Source organism: Balaenoptera physalus (genome assembly GCF_965194825.1).
Source record: "Balaenoptera physalus genome assembly, chromosome: 5".
NCBI lineage: Eukaryota > Metazoa > Chordata > Mammalia > Artiodactyla > Balaenopteridae > Balaenoptera > Balaenoptera physalus.
Window position 1 is genome coordinate 122,213,142 of NC_138884.1, and position 21,935 is coordinate 122,235,076.

General features: G+C 36.0%; 1 protein-coding gene across 1 annotated transcript in view; it reads right to left on the minus strand.

The window, feature by feature from the left end:
- Nucleotides 1-21,935, minus strand: part of LOC309661338 (uncharacterized protein) — a gene marked incomplete at its 5' end in the record, with an annotated part of 709,907 nt that overhangs the window by 127,045 nt on the left and 560,927 nt on the right. Inside the window, 2 exons of the mRNA XM_082463079.1 lie at nucleotides 9,720-9,752; nucleotides 11,231-11,368. Of these exons, the coding sequence (XP_082319205.1) occupies nucleotides 9,720-9,752; nucleotides 11,231-11,275 (78 nt within the window). The remainder of the gene's footprint in view (nucleotides 1-9,719; nucleotides 9,753-11,230; nucleotides 11,369-21,935) is intronic.

Here is a 21,935-nt window from a genome sequence, read left to right on the forward strand (position 1 = left end):
TTCAACCGTATTTCTCGATTATTAATTTAATATAGCACAAGCAAAATGTGCACATGATCTCTGTGTGAAAACCTTGACTTGTCAATGTTCTTACAGACTCAGGCTGCCCTGGTTGGATTTTAGCAAGCATCTAAACTTATTTGTATAAAGGGATGCCTTTGTGAATAAAGCATGAGAAATATGCACTTACTGTAACTATTGAAACTAGAGAACCGGTATTGATTTGATTTCCCCAGAGAAATGATATTCTTTCTCAAATAGTAGGTTTTCATTTAAGTTTACTGAGGAATGAAACATTATAATCTTTACATGGTGGGAGAGGTCATTAAGCTTAAAACATGCAGAGTAACATCTGCTGGCTCCAGGGGTTCACTGGACTGCACGGAAGTGTCAGTTTCCCTCGTGCGAGTCCCAAACTTTACCACTGATAAATGATATTTTCCCCTGATAGGGATCTCGGGTAGTCACAGCTCCTTTAGTTGGAAAAGAAAGATAGGATAAGAGGGCAGGTCACGGTCACAAGATTGTGTTTAACTGATGAAGAGTAAATCAGTAAACAGGGGAGGAAAGGTATGTTTATGCTTGAGGCCATGAAGGTTGGGAAACAGTAATGTGCAAGGCCGAAGATGACAATTGGGAGAGAGTGTAGGTGTGTCTGCAATAATATACACTTGTGAGTTCATGCACATTCATGCATAAATATATTCAGTTACCCTGGATATGAAAAAGGCATAATAATATATGAATATATAGATATATATGGATATATAAGCACCCAGAGATACACTCCATCTATATTTTGTTATGTGTGGATGCAGGAGTGAATATACAGGCATAAATGGGAATATCGTAATCATATTTTAGGGCTTGAAAATATCCTGAAAATGAAAAATTTTAAGTTTATATGAATTCATAGACAGCAGAGTAACAAAAGGTTAGTCATAGAAACTAGGGTGTCTTTTTTCTATTTCTAACTTTTTGTGGTTGATATCAAGGAAGATAAATAGTCTTTTGCTCTACTTTCACTGGAAGAAAGTGGGGCTGGTAGACTTTCTATGACAGTTCTTACATTGATCTAAAGTGACATGTAAGTCAGGGATTTTCCATTTCTCTTTTCTATCCAGAAAATAAATATTTTCCAGGTTCTCAATGTTTAATTTTAAGAAGTTACTATTAAAAACTTCACAACTGGTACTTTATTTGACAAACTGGGCCATTAGAAAACTGATAAGAAATTTTTTTTTCATTTCCCTTAATAGTATATTCTCTCACTTAAATTCTAGAGAATACTATCCATGCACCTCTTTAGGAATTAAAAGAAAATACACCCCCAACACAAGGTGGAACAACTTACTTCATAATCTCCCCTTAACTACCATGCTTCTTGTTTAGAGAGAAAATCTTTGAAAAACAAAAATCTGATTTTATTAGGTTTACCATTGTGTGTGTGTTAGGCTACTCAGATACCAAGAGACAAACTATACATTTTTGCCTTTTAATCTTGCCCTCACATTTATAATTTTCCTATTCATTCATTTCTTCAACAGATTATTGGGCACATTTTGTGTGCTTAGTCCTTCATCTCCAGGATGTTACGTTCTTGTTTTTCATTTTTCCTTAGTCCCTGAAACACTGATATGTATATGTATTTGCATATATTTTTGAGATGTCCAAATTTGTTGTCAACCATAGAAAGTAACATGTGGAACAAGATCGAACATAAATAATACAGAGATGCTTGGGTTGATGTCTGGATGGAGTATAATTGAAAAATAATCTAAAAGCCATGTATATGGATATATAGATAACCAGTGGATAGTATGAAGAGTCCTATGTGATTACATGATCCTCGTTATACTCATGAGCTCTGCTATTCTCCTAAATCAGAGTCTACCAGTTGAGCAACAGATTACATTCTTCTACGGGAAACAAAAACACCCAGCCTGAAGTACTCACAGAAAGAATTCCCTCACAATGGTTTCAGCTTCCAAAGATAGGGAAAATAAGACTTAAATTTCTACTAGAAATTAGCTGATGTAGGCACCACCCAAATGTAGCTAGAGTGGAAAATTAAAGGAAAAACAATGATTCAGAAACTTTTGACAGAGAGGGGTCATCTTGGAGAAAAAAAAAAAAACTGAAATGTATATAGAATGAATTTATTTTGGGCAAAGTGCATGTGTTTATTATAGGACTGAAAATCATGCTATAGTAAGGAGGAAAGTTCTATAGTCCATCTTTCTAGACTGACAGTCTTTAAAGGTAACATATTGCCCTGAAGAATGTGTTGGTTGAGGATATCTTCCAGGGGTTTTAGAATTAACAAAATGATGGAGTCACATAATTCTTGAACATTTTTTACTCCAACTTTCTAAAAATTCTTATTATGCCAGTAGTGAAATCAGGGTGGTCTATGTGAGAAGTAGGAATATTAACAGATCAGAGGGGCACATTGTCTAGAAGGTTTCCTGTTGTGAAATATCTTCCAAGGACAAATGTCCACAAGAGAGACCTGGACTTGAGTCACTGGTAGACTGATGTTCTATCAGTGCGTTCCATCTGTGCAAATATAGTCTGTGATATTTTAACTAAAATTTGCCAGAAAAACTATTTAAATGTGGAAGTTTATCACTTTACCTCCCTTCCACTAATCCCTTTAAAAATATTATAAATAACACAGAGCTTAGAATTGCAGAACAGAGACCCAACAAAACTTAACCTATAATCTTTTTGTAAAAGATTCAAATAAAACCTTACAACAGATAACCAAACCAACCCACTTTGATCCATATGACTTATCTGTAGTTCTAATTCCCCTTATCTTTAAAAAATAGGGAAGGGAAAAAAACCTCATATTTGAAGATTATTTTATAGGCTTTCCTAAAAAAAAAAAATCCCCTGAGATGTCATATTTCTGTAGGAATTCTTATTTCAAGGAGAAAGAGTTTGACTTGCTCTGGCTTTACATGGCTGCAGTGCCTTCGTGCCTTCTTATTGCTGGGATATGCAGAGGTTACTTGAAAAGCTCCCTGAAAAGATCTGTGCCCTCTTTTATGAAGACAATGAGTAGGATTTTATACATAGACAATGATAGAGAGACAAGGAACTACCTGGAAGTTCAAATAATTTGACAAGTTCTGGAATTCCTAAAAAATAATGAAATGAATTTTTGCCCAATTTTTATTTTGTTTTTGTTCTGCCTTCAGTTCACTTCGGCGGGTTCAGGCAGGAAGAACAGCCTGAATAGCTCAGTCTGATCTGGAGGGATTAGTTACAGCAAAGAAGGCTGTTGTGTGAATCTGAGTCATTTTTTTTTAATGGTAGCAATTCTAAAGAAAAAAATTCAGACATACATAAACATGCCAAATCCTACCTTTATGATAAGTATATCTGGGCAAGCCTTTTAATATAAAATCACCTAAAAATTATTTATACCTAATTAGAATGATCTGTTCTATAGTAATGCTTTATTGGACTCTGAGTAAAACATAGTGTTTCTTATTTCCAAACAAAATGTAATTTTAGTCATAATATTAAGTAAAATACTTAATTTGGCATGAAATTTTCACACTGTCGATTGCTTTTAAAGACAAGCAATAGGTAAGGACAGGAGATAGGAATTACACAACCAAGGTGAGAAGGTCTTCCCATCAATTTTAAGAGCAACTAGGGTGATGTTAAAGGTGAGATAATGATCTAACTTTTCCACAATACTTTAGGACTAAAATAAGTATGGAATAAGGAAAATTAATTTTCAAAAATATGATTTTCTAGCTAAAATTATTCCAAATTGGAAGAGTAAAATCTACCCCTTGAAATATACCACCCTCAAAGATCTATTCTAAAATATCAAAAAGGATTCATTTTTGCTCCACCTAAAATTGCATCACTCATTAAAGTCTAACATTTTACTTTCTGCACTTCAACCAGTCCCCAAAACCTGAAACAATCATGAGGCAAACGGACTAACTTAACTAAAATGTTAAGTATCCAAATTGTAAGCTCCATTTCCTATTACATTATGGTCTCACTGTGTTTGTTTGGAAGTGTTGTCTGTCTATGGAGTAACAGAGTTATGTGATCATAAAAATGAAACAAAAATATTTTAGTGGTGATGGCTGTTTAAGTTTTCTTAAATTTTGATCTCAGAACCACTGCACAAATATAGTAGTGTCAATGGAGCAAAGAATACCTATCTTCAAGATAGTAACGTCACGTAGCCAGACAGCATTACACGTTACAGCAACCTCACAAGAGAAATGTCAGCAGATGTGACAATCTATGTCTCTTACTATGTTGCATAAAATCATTTCCCTTTACTCTTATTATTTATCCATTCAATTAATATACCATAGATAACATTTATTATTAACAATTTAAAAACTCACCTGGTCAATTAGAGCTCTATCATTATTGTGACATGAAAGCCTGAATATTCCATTCCTTAAGATTTATAACTAAAAAGAAGCTGGTGAATTTTAACAGAATATCCATAATTTTGCTGGAAACTGTTACCTGTGTTTAGCTTGAGGTATAAAAGGCCTACACTATTTCATTTATTAATACATAAATTTCATTTATTAATACATAATTTTCCAGATAGGAAAGCAAAGAATTAGAATATTTGCTTGAAATTAAAATTGATGTTATTTCATTAATTTGTTAATTGCTTTGCTACAGAAATTGGACGGAATTCAGTATGTAGCAAGAAAAGAAAGACCTTTTTTGGCAATTATCCTGCAATTTAGCTTGAAAATGATTTGAAAAAAAAATTATCAAGACAGTTGCTTCAATATGTATTCTTTTTGCATATGCAGAATCAAACGACCTCATTTATTTTTATCCTGTAAGTGGACAAACGAAGAGTTTGCCAAAATCTATTCTCTGGCTTCATTTCAAATGAAAATACAAATCAAAAAACTAATGAAAGATAACTTGGATCAAAAGTAGTTACAGAGTTCAAGTACGTAATATCCCTTTCCCCTGTCCTTCTCTTCTTCAGCTAGTGCACGCACACACACACACACATACACGCACGCACATGCATAAACACACACACCCATGCACACCATGCATACACCTCCACACACATACACATTGCACTTACATACATACACATTTATGCCCTCACAGAGACATTTACCCAGGTATTTTGACGTTTTAATTCATCACAATTAATCAAGGTTCAATGTCTACGTGTCATTCTCCCCTATTACTATATAATATGCAAGTACTATCTGAATTTTTTATTCGCCTACCTAGTCATCTTAGAAGAAACATTTGTCAGCATTTATTTACCGAAGTATTTAACTAAGCCTTACTCAACTTGTTTGCTATCTTTTCTTGTAAGCCTGTGGGTAGTGAAGTTGACTAGATCTACAACTACAACATTACGCAATGTTATTCTTTGGAATATAGTTGCACAAAATTTGTGCAACAACTATAAAAGGTTTGGGGTCAGTGCAGTGACATCTTTCTGTTCTCTGGTCTAAAAGGACAGCAGAGGGAGCCCCTGCATGACTTAAGGAAACCAAAGGCAGGCTGGAGAAGAAAGACTTCAAGGTTGGAAATTAGGCACGGTGCCCTCTGCTGGAGTCGCTGGTTAAAAGTTTGGATTTCAAAAGGAAATTTGCAAGCACTGAATTCCAAACTTGATCTTAATGTGTGTTATTACCCGACATCATAAAGAGTGTAGCAGAATTTTCTGAACAAAACTAATTATAATTTCTTTTGATTAAAAAATAAGTATTTGCTTTACATTTTTTTCATGAAGTTTGAATTTGAAAAATCAAATTTCTGTGGAAAATCCCACTCTTCTAAAATGTGTAACATTACTGAGTTGTCACAATAATTTCTCCGTAACTCCATAACTCCTATATGCCAGAATCTTAATATGCACTGTGTAAACTATGACATTCATATGACAGTAATGCTGGTATATCATTCTAATGTAAAACAGTTTTACAGTGGGTGAAAGAATCCATTTAAAAGGATTTGGGGTCAGGGTTTGTACTGACTAAATGATATGGTTAATAAATTCCCACTTACTGAAAATCATTTCAATTTCTGCTTGCTTTTTAATTCCTCTGAAGAACACTTCAAAAGAAGGTATTTTTAATTCAGAGTGATTGGTAATAAAATTACCTTCCTTTTTATTGTAAATATATCAGTATTAATTATACATAAGAAATTATTCATTATTTCTACTGGGAACCAACAAATCTCTAGATATCCCATATAATATTGTGTTACAATATTGCATGTTATAATACTATGTAATCACTTGCAAATAAGATATTTATGAAGTCCACTTTGGAAACCACTTCTCATTTAACTCTCCCATTATATTTAAATCCCATGTAGAAAAGCACTATTGCACTGATTTGAAAGTATAAGAAGGCTGAAAAATATTTCCTTCATTAATATTTTGTCATGATCCAATGACTACTCAAAGGGTCCATCTATAGGAAAAGTTAGTAGGTTATTAATGTCCTCCATAGCAAGAAAGAAAAACTTATTGTTCAACTTCAATGAAAAACAAGGAACTTTTCCTTCTGGTCTGCTCTGTAACATGAACATTTAACTTGACCAAGCCCATCAGGAATGATACAACATAAAAGAGGAAAGTTTCTTGAGTTGTTTCCTTGTGTTTGTGTTAATATAGACTATTAAACATATTGATCATTAATCTAATTTTGAAGATTAGTACTACATGTCTGTGTTGGGAGCTGGGGGTTGGGCAGGGGACAGGTAAATATGGGCTGAAGATGAATGAGTATTAGTTACATGTTCACATTGACCTTATGAAAGGTGTCTAGATTCATGTATATATTTACTTCTTTTGATGCCAGTAAAATTTTAAAGAATAAAGGCAAGTATTTAACAGTCATAAAATTCAAATTTTTAGCTTGAAACTTATAACACCTATATTTCTTTTAAAAGTTTTCAACAATACAAGAAGAGTAATACTGAAACTCCCAATGTTCAGAAAAGTTTAATTTCATAAACATTTATTCACACTTCTAGAATGCAGAAAAGAAATTAAACTGTATGTACTTTTGACTCAGATTGAACATTTATTCGTTCATCAGACAAATAAATGTTCAGTAGCTCTTATGAGTTAGGCACGGTCCCAGGTCCTGGGGATGAAGCAGCGCACTGTCCTCTTTAACTTACACTTTCTTTTCACAATAGATAACATTGTTATGACATTTATCATATTCTTTTCTAAAATGCTACTGGAATACATGAGTAAAAATAAAGCTAAAACACAGTTAATCTATCCCAGGCAGAACAAGACTTTATAGAAAATGTTGAAATTTTTTATTGTGAATAACTCACTGTTGACGGTTTATGGATTTCTAATCTCACTAAGTTTTTTTTTTTTTTTTACTGACAAATCTTTCTGAAGCTTTTCCGCATCTTCTTTTCCAGATTCTCAGTTTGTGATTGATGTATTGGTCATGTTTTCAAATAAATAACATTCTTGCTCTTTTTTAGCATACAGTAATATAAGGTAGGGCTCACTACCTTTAAGTACTAAAGGGACCAAGATTGTAACAAATATTCGATAATACAGGTTTTCCCCACTATTTGAAAGTAGAGTGTTTCTATGAAACCTTTAGTAAGCTAAAATGGTATAAATTGAAAAAGCAGTTACCTTAGGACACATCTTGCTAAGGGACGCACAAAATAAATTGATATAAAGCACAGATGCTCACAGACTCAGTTCAAAGCTATGGAGCCCTGATGCTAAGATACTGAATATAGTTCCAGGAGAAAGTGCTTGGCAGTGCTACCCTCACTGCTTGGCAGGCATGATTTTCTCTTTTTACCTTTTTTTCTTGAAAGCAAAAATCCTCTTCCGATTTCTTTCCATTATAGATTACAGGCACTAATGTAGGTTTTTTGTAAAAGCAAAGTGGTGTAAGGCAAACTTTTGGAAAGCAGAGTATACCTGTACAGGTGAACACTAGAGTTCAAACTTAATCTAAAGGCGTTCAATACTCTTTCGCCTTCTCTCTCTCTCTCTCTCTCGTCTATCAATTATCTATCTACCATCTATCTCCATCTCTCTTTCCTAAAATAATGTGTGGCAAGAATACAACATCTTTTCTCACTGAATTATGCTTACGGTGATTTTTCCAATGATTTCAAGCTCATCCATCCCAATCTACTTGCACAACCCTATTAGTTCGTAATCTTCTCTGCCCTCTATGTGGGGGACAGATTTAACAACATCGTTTCTTGTGTACCATTGATTCTCAACATTTTTCCTCTCTAATTTTGTATATAAATTATTCCTCTGGAGAAAATTATCTTTCCTTATTTTTGTCATCAAGTGTATCTTCAAGAACTAATGAAAATGCCATTTCTTCTTTGAAGCAGCCCCGATTTCCCTCACAACCAGAAGCAAGCTGGTGCTTTCTCTGAACTCTCATATTTTTTCTAAATGTCTTTCAGAACTTAGTATATGTATCATATTTCTTTCTCTTTTCTTTTGGTACAAATCTTAGGTCTACTCTAATCTGTTACACTAACAGTAAGCTCTTTAAGAATCAGTGCATCTCTGGATATGATGAACATGAGCACTGAATACGATGGAGCGTTTTGTTTAAATATTTACAAAAATAATAATAATTTATTACCTAATTCTTTTTATTCAAGGCACTTCTTAGTATGATTATCCCCTGAGGTCTAGTGTGCCTTCAAGGAACATATGGTATCCCATGCTTTTTAGACTATTTTGGCTTCCAAAATACTGTGCAAAGTCAGCTTACCAAATGATAAATTTCAGTACTTAAACTTAACACTTGAATTAAAATTCAGAACTAAATTTATTGAAAATTATTTTGGGGGGGAGTGATAACTTTCAAGATTATATTTTGCATGCAAGATTATATTTTTCATGTCTTAGGAAAGTTGAAGAAAAGTGATTCAGTTTGAAAAAGAAATATATATTTTCACATCTAACAAAGGTTTCTCAATTTTAAAATAGATTAAAAATAAATATATATTATATTATATATATAGATATATAGATATACATCTTAAGAATTATAAAATATAAGGAAATTTTGCTAAGAAAAGTTTTTCTGGAAGCAATTTTTGTGTATTAAAACACTGTTTAGCCAGGTTTATATGTCACACATATGCACAAAAAGGAAATTCAAAGTGTGTGATCATCTTACTGTCACACTTTTTGAATTAACATTACACAGAGATGCAATCCTAAGATTCATTAAGATGTACATATGGAAATTTAGAAATACCTCTGTGGCAGATACAAATATATCCCTTTTGCTTTTTCTCTTGAACATGCAGTTAAACCACATTTTCAAGACTCATTTCCGTTAGGTGGAACCACATGACCAAGTTTGACCAATGGGATATGGGTGGAAGTGATATATGCCACGCCACTCCCAGGCCTAGTCAATAAACCCTCTCACCAGCAAACGTCTATGCTCTTTCTATTTCCTTGGAGATGACTCCAAGGCCTTAAGAGATATTAGAGCCACATGATGGAAGAAGCCTTAGTCCCTGAATCACCACGTGGAGGAAAGCCACCAGAAAAACTTTCTGACTGGGAACATCCATGATGGACTGTTACAGGAGAGAAAAATATGTTTTATTATGTGAAGCCCCAAAAATTTTGGTATTTTTTGTTATAGCAATTAGCCAACTCTAACACAGACACAGCAGAAATTCATACTATTTACCTTGTGACCTGTAGACAGAGCCCACATAGAAGTCTGCATAAAAGGATTAAATTCATAAATTAGGCAACCAAGAGGCAATAAACCTTACAGCAAATAAACAAACTTTTCTGCATGAGATCCAGTTCAGTAAGAACAAAAATGTTTGTGAGCCACATTTTTTTTTAATGAAGAAATGATATTGGCTGAATTACATGAGGAAAATGCTTATCTTTAAAAGTTACATTTCATTTATTAGAAAAGTGCCACTGAGAAAACTGAGAAGATTAACACTAAAATCTTAGTGCCTGAAATTACTTGAGCAATAGCCGTATAACACAGCTCTTTTCTTTCATTCTAATATTTGATAGCAACTTAGAGTTTGCTAAGAGAATTCACATGTATTATCTCCTTTTATCACCAAAGGAAGATTTCAGGGTAGAATCTACTGTCAGTCCTATTTTTGCCATAAGGAAACTAAAAGTTAAAATACCTCTAAATCTATACAGCCAGTAGCAGCAGAGCTGAGGCAAGAATTAACCCATTCCAAACAATGTTATAATTTCTGACTATTCTGTGTCAGAAACTCTCCTAGTGTCAGTATTATCTTGAAGGTACAAAGATGACGCACAGGTGGTCCCTCCTAACTTACCCTGTCCCACAATTATGCCATCTCTTCTTTATCTGAGCTAAGCAAGATAGAGCAGGTTGTGTACCTGAGTGGAATCTATTCCACTATTTTCCAAGAAGGGCCTTATGGCTGCTCAGAAACTTTGGGAGAGTCCTGTTAACCAGCGGCCCTAGCTTGTGGTAATTCTCAACACCCTTCTCCTCATATCCCCCCACCACTACCTGTTGGCCTACACCTAGAGTAAGTTCTATCCCCCATCCATGCCCGTTCACCAGCTTCATGGAGAAGCCTCTGCTCTAGCTTACGTCCTTGGGGAGCACTGAATCTGAAAAGCCTTTGGTCTGCACCTGAGGTTATTACCTGAAAGGCTGTTCCACTTGTTCTTTCTATTTTGTTTGATCTGAAAGAAGGTGGGGTGGGAATAGGCCCTACACACTGGGCTGTCAATGGCCCTAAGATTTTGAGTTGCTTTCAGTGCCTTATAAGAGCATGCCTCAGACCAGCCTGATCCTACTGGATAAACCGTACATTACACAGACTATCTTTTTTGTGTTTTATACACAAGGATTATTTAATAGGCAAAGATTCAAATCATTACAGTTAGTCATGGGTTCTATGCTTTTAAATGCATCATCTCCTGTAGTCCTCACTACAAGTCAACGAGCTGAGTACTATTAGAAATCCTGACTCACAGGTGAGAAAATCTAGGCTTGGGGAAGTAAGAAAACTGACAAAGGTCACACAGCTGGTCAGTGAAAAGGCTGAAAAGCCTCTTCTTTCTGGTGTCAAAGCCCTTGCTCTTAACTAGTCTTATCATTGTTATATTTTCTCCTCTTTGAAACAGTGGCACTCAATCAAAAGAAATCTTAAGGTTTGAATTTAAGGCTATAAAAGAGTTCCTTACATTTAACGCATAATCCTTGCGTCGTACACAGCCATCTGTCTGCATGTCTTGCTGAAAGCAAACGGTACAATCTCGTATCTGTAGTCCATACTATCATAAATTCATACTGTTAGATGCAAAATGCTATACTTTTCTTGCCTAGGGAGATAAGAATACAGAGAGGCACATCTGTGTCTGTTTGGGCACTTGTGACTGTACTTTTTGAAATTTATATTAAAAAATCTATACATTTTACAATACTTTTCAAACTTCATCGTTCTTACTATATTGTAAGTTGTAGGGCAAGAATTTAATCTCACTACTACACCCTTCTCATTACTCTTAGCTCTTTCTAACAGTTGAAATATCAACTGATTAAGAATTAAGACAAAAATACATGAAATTATATAATAATTATCACAATCAACTTTAAATGAAGGTTTATATTTGATGTATATGTAAAGTAGGTACAGATTATTCAGATGGGGAATTAAGATTTGGTAATGGTGCTTAAGAAATTTTCCCAAAGACAAACTCATCGTGAGTAAGCAAGGATAAAACTCAATCACTCTGACACTAGAGTTTGCCTTGTAAGCTTCCCACATCCAATTACTCTTGAAAGGAATGGGGAAAGAATTTTTTTCCAGAAATGTCCATTAAAGTTAAACCTGTTAGAAAATACTCAATTTGGTATTTTGAACATATTATTTGTAGAAAAAGTTCTATCCCTTGAAAGGAGTATTCCTTTATGCAACAAAAGGAACCATCTCATGAATGAACCTGATATTAAGCATGAAGTGGCATAGAGGGCACAGATGTATAACTAAATATAACAGGTATTAGATAAGTTAATGGGAAAAACTTAAACAGAGTCACAATAAATTAAGCAAAAACTAAAGAGGGGTGCAGAGTCAAAATATTTATCTTTATCCAATCTAACATCACCCAAAGGAATTTGAAGTGGAATTTTAAGAGCTAACTTGATTGAATTACTTCCTGAGTACTGAGCATTGTTTTAAATGCTTAACTTGTAGTCATTCATTTAATTCCAAATGACCCTAAAGGTTATTATCCTCCTTTTCCAGATAAGGCAACTGAGGTACAAAATGTTTTTTTTAAAAAAATGCCCAAATCCAATAGCCTAAACCAGGATTTAAGCCCAGGTCTGACTCCAGAGCTCTTGATTTTATCATTATGATTTTATCATATAATTATAATTAAGAAGTGTTTATTATTACAGTTTTCCATCTCCAAAGTTCTGCTAACTTTTTAAAACACAGTAGTATATTTAAAAACCCAAATTATGCTGTAGCATTCCACATATATTATGTCTCAGAAAAGCATCCATACTGACACTGCTGAGGCTGTGAGTCATGATTTTCTCTCTGACAACATCATAAACTCCACCTGGAATCTGAAAATAAAGCTGCTCTTTGCCTCTTGCATTGTCATTAGTCATACAGATTTTTCAGTTGGAACTTTGGAGGTAAGACAAGGTGGAAAACTCCACAGTCTACATGGGAGAGACATCCCTTTAGGGGAAAGGGCTGGATGACTGTATTCATGCTAACTCTTTCCAAAATTATTTTTTCTTTTGGTTACTCTTTCTGCTTTGGGATCTTTCCCCCAGTCTAGTGCCAAGTGGAGGGACCATTAATATCTATGCAAACGACTTCTCCTGTACCAGTCACATTCTACCTCCTGTGTACCTCTTTGGTTTTTGTCTGGTTTCTGACTGCTCAAGTTTGAATCCTGGCTCTCCCACTTACTAGCAAGAGCAAAGTATTTAATTTCTCTCTATAACAGATTCCTTATCTATAAGATAAAGGTAAAAATAGTACATATGTGATAGGGTTATTATAAGGGTCAAGTGAGATAAGACATGTAAGATGCTTAGAGCAGTTCCCAGCATTTAACAAGTGCTTACTCAATAAATATTAAATACAAGCTTTAAAATGGAAAGAGCCAAGATTTGCAATCTAATAACAAATCCCTGTAGATTAATACTAAGCTTTTCAAAGCAATTTTTAAGATATGTGAGATGTGTTCTAGTTCAGTTACACTAGTGAAGAAACTGATGTTCAGAGCAATTAATTGTTGGGACATAGTACCTGAGGCACTATGAATATAGAGCCCCATAAACTATTAAGAACTGGTACAGACCAACTCTGGGTTATTTCTGAAGTATGAATTTTTTCTTCTTTTGATGAGAGATAAATACTGTATCTCAAGCTGTCCGTGTTTTGAAGACAATTTGATATTTCTCCTCCTTCAGGTAATATTATCCTCTATAGAGATGGTTCCCCTCTTTAGTGAGAGAGAAGAAAAATGGATTTGGATCTACAAATGTAAATCTTAGCACCATCAGTGTCATCTAGAAAATATTTATGGAGGCTTGGGCTTGATGTCTGAAGAACTAAGAGAGAAACTGCTTCCGACTACAGTCAGGGAACAGATTAATCTGAATTTGGCTGACCAGAAAGCACAGTCTTCTCAGATTCTTCAGTGTAAGTTGTTTCATAGCCTCAGATAACCTGGCAGCAATGTAAAGAACATCATTTATGGAATCATACAGGTAGAAGTTCAAATCTTGAATTCAACTCTTAGCTCTGTATCTTTGGGAAAATTATTTAACTTCCTTGAAGTGCAATTTCTTTTTCAACAATCCATACCTGATAGGAAGATTAAATGTGAGCATGTGTCTAACGCACATATTACAGAGCCTGACAGATGGTAGCTATTGGAATTTGAGTTGATTTGAGCATTAAATAGCAGGTTGAAGTAAGGGCCTTTAAACATCCCAAACATGAGATTCTTTAAGTCTATGAATCTTCGAATCTTGACATACAGCTTTCTCTCTACACACAAAATGTACGCCTACCTTGTGTAATTCAAAATCCCTACCCTACACATGATAAGTAGAATCATCCAGCTGTGGTAAGTTATGAAAAAATCACTTAGTGTTTTCTGCTGAAAGAGGTAAAGAGGTTATCCCAGATACTGTATTTGCCAAATGTTATGCCCATAACCTTATTAAATCTATCCTTTCTAATTTATTCATGTAAGCAAAACACCTAAGCTTGTTTCATCACTGAAGTGAAAATCAGAGGACACACCAATAGCAACAAAACAACTCTCTTTATGGATATACATTTTCTAATATAAACAAAGTAACTCCAAGGACTTCTGATATCATGGAAAATGTACATACTGGATTAATACAGCCTTCCCGTTAATACATTTAATGAGCCAGAATGGGAAGGAGGGGAGGAAGGGAGGAGTGATGGAGAAATAGTATGTCAGGGCAGGGGAAAATTCCCTGAGATTACATTCATATTTTTTTTAACACCTAATAGCTGATAGAGGTCACATCTTTGATCCAAAGCCCTTTACAAAGTATAATCGAAATAAAGGGCCATAGAGCATGCTACAATCTATGTGAGTGAAATGTAGGCATTTTCTCTTTACCTTGCTTGCTCTGCAACTTGAAAAATTGTTTCGACCAGGATGGCAAAATGGGAAGATGGGATTTGCTATCCAGGGAAATTATTAGGCACTAATCAATTTCCTCTTGAATTATTTTCTGATAATAGCTATTGTTTAATGGACTTATTTCTGGCATTGTGGAATATTACATATAAGAGGAAAAAATGTCTTTCCTGGTCTCTTTGTTGATAAGATTAGCATTAAGTTAATAGCCATCTGATACTTCTAATTTTAGCTTAAAAATATTATTAATACTCCACAAACATAGCGATTTTAAACTTTCCGTCTTGACCAACTTCACACCATAAACATTATGAAAAATTAAGGGGGAAAGGAAGAAGAGAAGGGGTGGGAAGATTGTGAAAGGAAGAGAAAGGAAAGAGAGGGAACGAAAGCATTGATATTATGGATCTGAAGAAACTTGTTGATGAGAGCATCACTGAACAAGATTTCATTATGAACTTCTTTATATTATTTTTTTATCTTAGAATATTTCTTTGACTCATTATCAAGACCGTTTCATTTTCCATTTTCCAAAACCTTTCAGTCACCCAAAGTCTAAGATATAAGAATGCTTTGCCCCTCTCTTTTCATTCCTTACTTCTATGAATCCTTCCCGTTCTTTCACATCATTGTTCCTTAAGCGAGTCATAAGAGTGACTATGCAACTGAATACAAAAAACTAGTATTCAAGACATGGATTCTGGCTGTGATTCTCTCGTGATCCTTTCCATGAATGGAGGTAACCCTCATAAACATGACATTTTCCTTCTTCAGAAATAATGGGTGCCAGAACTAGATATGTCCTGGGCACAAAGTCAGATTCTCATAAGATGATTGATCTAAAATTCCTTTTAAGAATATAAAGGACTTTATAAATTCAAGGGAGTACATTAATATCCCACCAAACCATTCACCAATGAGATAAGCAAAGATTCTTAACTTTTCTGATTTTTACTTAGATTCCTAACATTTGAGTCCATTGAGGCTATATTCAAAGCCTACTCTTCTGGAAAATATCATAGGATTTTTAAAATATGGCTACAAAGAGCAAAAGAAGATTTGAGTCTCCAGAGAAAAGATCTACAGATTGAATGCCTCATAGAAAACCATTTATTCACCTTACGAAGATGAAAGGATAAAAAGACCCTGAAGGGTAATAAAACTTACCCATTTTTTGGGGGCCTCAAGAAGCTGTCTTATCGGGCTTGGTAGATGGAAAGTATCTGTAATCTCAAAGAAAACCCTAAATAGTGTCCAAGGAAAACGTCTAAATAGATTTTTAAACTCCACTGTTTTTTATTATCTCTCTACAACTTTACTTGAGAAAAATTTGTTCACAATTATGATGTCATTATTTTTACAGTTTTGTTCTGCATTAAAATAACCAAAAAATCTTAATAATTAAAATGTAATTACAATGTACTAAAGTTCCTAAGTCATTTTGCAAAAACGATGGTTTTCATATTTGCAAAATTTGAGTTTAAATAATTTTAAACACTTACAGTTTTGTTTCAGAAAACCTCTCTCAGTGAGTACGGCTAAATTAATAAGCGACTATTTGACCATTGGCATATGTAACTTGTTAGATCATGAAATGGAACTAAATCATAAAGATTTAAATGCAAAAGAGAATGATTTGGCATCTATAAAGAAAAAAAAAACAAGAAGAAGAGTAAACAAAGAAAAAGAGAAATGCGGAAATAGTTGGTAAGGATCTGAGGAAACAAAAAAGGCAGAGATTGACCAAGAAATAAGCCAAGTGAGTGATTATCTCTGTCGATAGGTATTTGTCATCATAGAATTTAAGCTCTACTACCATGAGCAATTTTGACCTCCCTGTACATAACTGAATACTCTCCTTCCTGTACTATACTCCACCTGACAAAAGAGTAAATAAAATGATCTGAGAGCCCACATGTACATTTGCCCATTCCCAGCTCCCAAGTTGACATCTGTGGGATGGGTGCAATGCATTGCAGACTTCCTCAATAGAAACCGGGGTACAATAGTATACTGATGGAAATTTTTGACACCCAAAATACTTTATCATAAAGGAATATTGGCTAAAGAGCTGGCAGTAGTCAAATTTTGTGACTTTTGGGGACTTATTAAGAAACCTAGGTATGTACTCGATGGCTTTAGAGGGCTATCAAAAGCCCTCTGGGCAAAGACTATGCCCATTTAGAAGCTGTGAAGAATATATATTTACATAAATCTTAGTGTGGCAATGTTTTACTGATATTCAGAATTATAATGAGAACCAGCTTAACTCTTGCCAGTCAATGTCAGAAGCTACGGGATAGGAATGTGGGAGGGAGTGTGTTGGGGGTAGGGTGGTGGAGACTAAACAGATATCCTCCAAAGTACGTTTTGTGGAACACAAACTATATAGACACTCTCTCTCTCTTTGCAAAATATCTCTTTGATCAAAAAAGTTTAGGAAACACTGCATACACACGCATACACACACACACACACACACACACACACACACATAAAGCCTCCCTGGAGATTAAAAATTCACATTAGCCTATAGTAAGTACACACACGCCAATACACATAGTAAAGGCTCTGAAAACTCCCCCAAAGCATAGCATTTGCCAAACATTTCTGCCTGCTGATTTCACTGGCATATTTGAAAACATTGCTATAGAAGAATATGTTTTGATCTGTGGGAGCCGTTTAAGACTTTGAGTAAACAAAATGCAGGAAAAGGTACAAACTTTCAGCTATAAGATGAATAAGGTCTGCAGATCTAGTGCAAAACATGGTGACTATAGTTGATATCGTATCACTGAAATTTGATGAGTGAGTAGAACTTGAAAGTTCTCACCAAAAAAAAAAAAAGATCAATATGTGAGGTGATGGATGTATAAATTAACTAAGTGGGGAATCCTTTCACAATGTATACAGATATCAGATCACCATGATGTACACTTTAAATATCTTTAAATATCAATTTTATTTATTAGTTATACCTCAATAAAGCTGGGGGGAAATGCAGGGCAAAATGGAGTACACAGGTAAGAAATCACCTTACTCTAGAGGAGAGCTCTTTATTTGTTTCAGCCCAATATTGCAAATGTAAATGCCTGAAAAATTCTGCACACTAAGGACTTTAGAACTACCTTTTGTGTCTCCTCTCTGAGTGGCCCTCAATCCTGACTGCATATGAGAATTGCCCGGGATCTTTTTAAACATCAAAAAAGAGTCTGACTTAATTGATTTGGGCTGGAACCTAAGCATCAGCATTGGTGAAAAGTTTTCATGTGACTCCAGTGCTGTCTGGTTGAGAAACACAAATGTAAAAATGTCTGTGAAATCTATTTTGAGACCAATGACAATGTTTAGCTTATAACTAAAGGCTTTTGATCAGCCCAGCAGGCTGTGGCGTGGCCTTGTATAAAAGGTATTTGTAATTGATGTCGGCTTGGAAATCCTCTCATTCAATGCTAGCTCACCATCAGCCTCATTCTCTGCCCTCCCATTCTGTTTCCTTTTGCTTTAATACATTAGCCCTCTTGTTACGCTCTCTCCTTCAGTTCCCCCCCGCCCATCTCCTCCTGCCTTTTAGAAAGGAGGTTTCTCTGTTGTCCCCTCTCCTGGCTGTGAGGAATCACTCACAGATGAAAACAGCTTTGGTGGTCATGCAGCTGAGGATAATTGGATCTGGTATCACCCACCTTCTAAATGCATACAGGCCAACATAAGCTGCTTCCTTCTTAGCTGCAGCAGGAAGCCAAAAATAGGAGCAATTATCATGGTTGAAAATCTCACATTGCTACACCGGGAACAAGTGGCCCCTCCTACCCTCACAGCGTCTACCACCTTTTACGGGCAATTTGTTTTCCTCCTAATTGGACATTCAGGTGGTGTATACCCACCCAGGGTTCTGTCTTTATGTATTCAGGTTATTTGTTTCAAATATACATGTAAAGTTTGCACCAGCATCCAACTTTCTTTTATTATTGTTGTCAAAGGATAGCTTACTTTTTTCCTCCGTGCAACAACTGTATTTAATGAAATTGTGAATTTGAGTGTCAACTCCCAACAACAGGAAATGTGGAACTAGTGTTTCTCTCTCTCTTTGTTTCCTTTTCTTTCTGTGGAGTGTGTGATGGGCAGGCATGCCGGGTAGGGAGTGTGCACTACTGATGCAGGAGGGAATCTTGAGAGAATAATTTTTCACTTTTCCCAAAGAGTTCTGCAAACATGAAACATTAAAAGAAAAAAAAGCTAATATCTATTAAATGCATATGTGAGAAGGAGGAACTGAGGGACCTGAGGAAGGGGAGAGCGCAAGGGGGTGAAGTCTGAAATGAGGAGAGGGGGAGAAGGACGGCACTTAGGATAAAACACTGTGAGCTCAGCTGCCTTCATCTAGAATTCTGTTAGTAAATAACTTTACAAGTGCTCTTTTCTTATGCTCGAAGCCTAGAGACTGACAATTTTGCTCAAATCCCGATAAAGTGATTTATTTAAAAGTGCTTCTTTCCAGAAAATCCACAAAATGGCGTCAAACAGTCTTCTCTACTCCCACCATCAATTTTTGTTATCTGTACCAGCAAGGGAGTGATGTTTATGCTTTTTTTTTTTCTTTCTGTCTCTACTATGTAAAGAAGAAATCTGTTTTTTATCAAGCACTCTACTTTTTAAAAAATATCGTAATATAAAACCTCCAAATATATAAACTGAGATAACTTCTTTAAATGAGAAAATCATCTGTATAAAGGAAAATTAATCATCTTGCCAGACTGAACCCCCAAACTTAAGGGGTTGAAAGTATATAATCCTCTGTCCTTACATCTGAGAAGAACAGGACTGACATACTTCAGAACAGGATCTCAGGAATCTCTTCAATTTCTGAACCAACAAAACGAGCTCAGGCTAGTTTTCTACACCTCTTTCACATATTGAAAAGGCACTGCTTTCTTTCCACACATTCACACCAGGTTGCCCACACCGTGTTTTCATCATTCTTTTCATATTCGGTACTGATCTTGGGTGGCCTCGGTCTGCAACAGCTTCAAGCAGGGTCTCAGTTCCTGGCCAGAGACTGAGTTCTGGTCACGGCAATGAGAGCGCTGAATCCCAGCCACTAGACCAGCGGTCAGTGACAAGGCCCTGGCCCTACGGCTTTGCAGAAAAAGAATTCCCACAAAGACGGAAAGTAGTGAAACAAGTAAAGTATATATTAGGAGAACAAAGAAGTACAGTACGTGTGGATAGACACACGGGCGGGCTGAGAGAGAGAGAGTCGCGTCCTCGTGGCAGTTTAAATCACTTATACGGGGCACTTCTTCCGTGTTTCCTCTGACCAATCATTTTGATTTGCCTGGTTCAGAGTCCGTATTTGGTGCATCTCAGGATCTTCCCGTGTGTGCGCGCGCATCTCTTAGCCAAGATGGAGTCTACCGAAGAGGCCTATGGGTAGTGAGCCTCAGCTGGCATCAGTTAGCGTCACTTTCCTTTTGACCTCCAAGGAGCCTTTCTGCGCATGTGTAGTCGGGGAGGTCTCCTGACTTCAAGAATGAGAACTATGTGGTGTCTTATCTTCTATCTGGGCGGGGCCCAGCCTCCTCTCTCAATTGTCCTGTTATTCCCTTCTCGGGGGTATTGGTCCACAAGGAACAAACTCAAACCATTTGCCCTGGGGGCCCATCTGTCTCCTGCCTCAGTACTTTGTTCAATTAGCATGCAAAACCACTTTATGTATCTAAGAAAATTCTGCCAAACACCCTATCATGACAGACAGATCAAATGAGAAGAGGTTCTGAAACCAAGGCTCCCTGGGTCCCGGCAGACAAGGAGAGAAATTGGTCCTCAGTGAGAGGGATCCTGGGTAAAGCTGTGGAAGGTAACAGCTTCCTCAGACAGCACTCCCCACCTCAGCAAAGTACATGAACTAGATGTTTTACTCCTTCTAAGACTTGGGCGCTTTAAGCACCTATTTTACTGAACTGATGAGATACAGTGAGCTAACATAAGGGAATGACTATAATGTCATTTGGAGCAGAGCGGACCTTTGAAAGAGCACCACATGAGTCCACGCCCAAATGGAGACCTGCCATGATTTTCATTCTCACGGAATCCTGACCTAGAACTCCTCTCCGTGTCAATCAGACTCCATCTTCTTATGATCTCTCAAAAAGAAATCATAAGCATAATATATCCTCCCTTTATTTTCCCCCTTCCTTCTAACTGGTCTTCACCGGGCTATAAGGAATTCAGTAACTCAGGGTTGCTCATCCATCACTTTTGCTGCATGTGAGAAGCATGGCCATGAGGGGAAAGACAATAAACCACAGTCTATTAATTTCCCCATTTTTCACTGCTCAGAAACTATGATGACAGCATATCAAATAAAACTTCTACAATGCAATCTTCTACTTGAATCAAGTCCAGGTGTCCAGATATCACCACATCAGCCCCTCACCAGCCTGTTCCTGTTGATAGTTCATGCTCCATCATCAGAGAGAGCAATGGACCTGAAACACCATAGTATCCCCCATGAAGTCATGCTTACTGGCCAAACTGCATGAGGCCAAGTTATGGAGGCTCTAAAATAGACAGGAACATCAAGAAATATTAACCGATTGAAGGCTCTTGGGCAGGGAAGTAACAAGATAAAACTTGCTTTTGAGTGAATAACCTGGGAGTCATATGTAAATTATGACAATGGAAGATACTGGTCTAAGAGGCAAAAACTATAGAATTTATAGTATTGCAGGTATAAATGAAAATGGAGAATGGAGAAAGAAGAGAGGGTGAATTAGGATGATTTTAAGGGAAAAAATACTTTGAAAAATTAAGATCTGACAGGATCTAAATAATAAAAAACATAAATACTTCTAAATTGACTGTAAGAAAGAAAACCTTCAAGACTGGGAGAATTTTCTTGCCAGAAAGAGAGAAGTTTAAAAGAACAGTTTGCTCGAAAGATGAATTTGGTTTTGGACATGCTGAGTTCAAAGTAAAGTCAAGATATACAAGTAAATGAATCCAACAGGTGCCTGGTGACTCTGAAGTGACACTTTAGTGAGAAGGTAGGGCTGGAGGTGGGCATGGAGGAGATAAAATGTAGAGGTGACACATGAAGCTGTGAGTGGATGAGGTGTCCCAAGAGTGAGTGTGGACGGAGTTTCAAAGGGTAGAGATGCCAGAAGAGGAGGAAAAAGGAATTTGGATGCAATGAAAAGTAAGAGCGTAGAATTAGGCAGGTCAGAAGAAGAGAGAC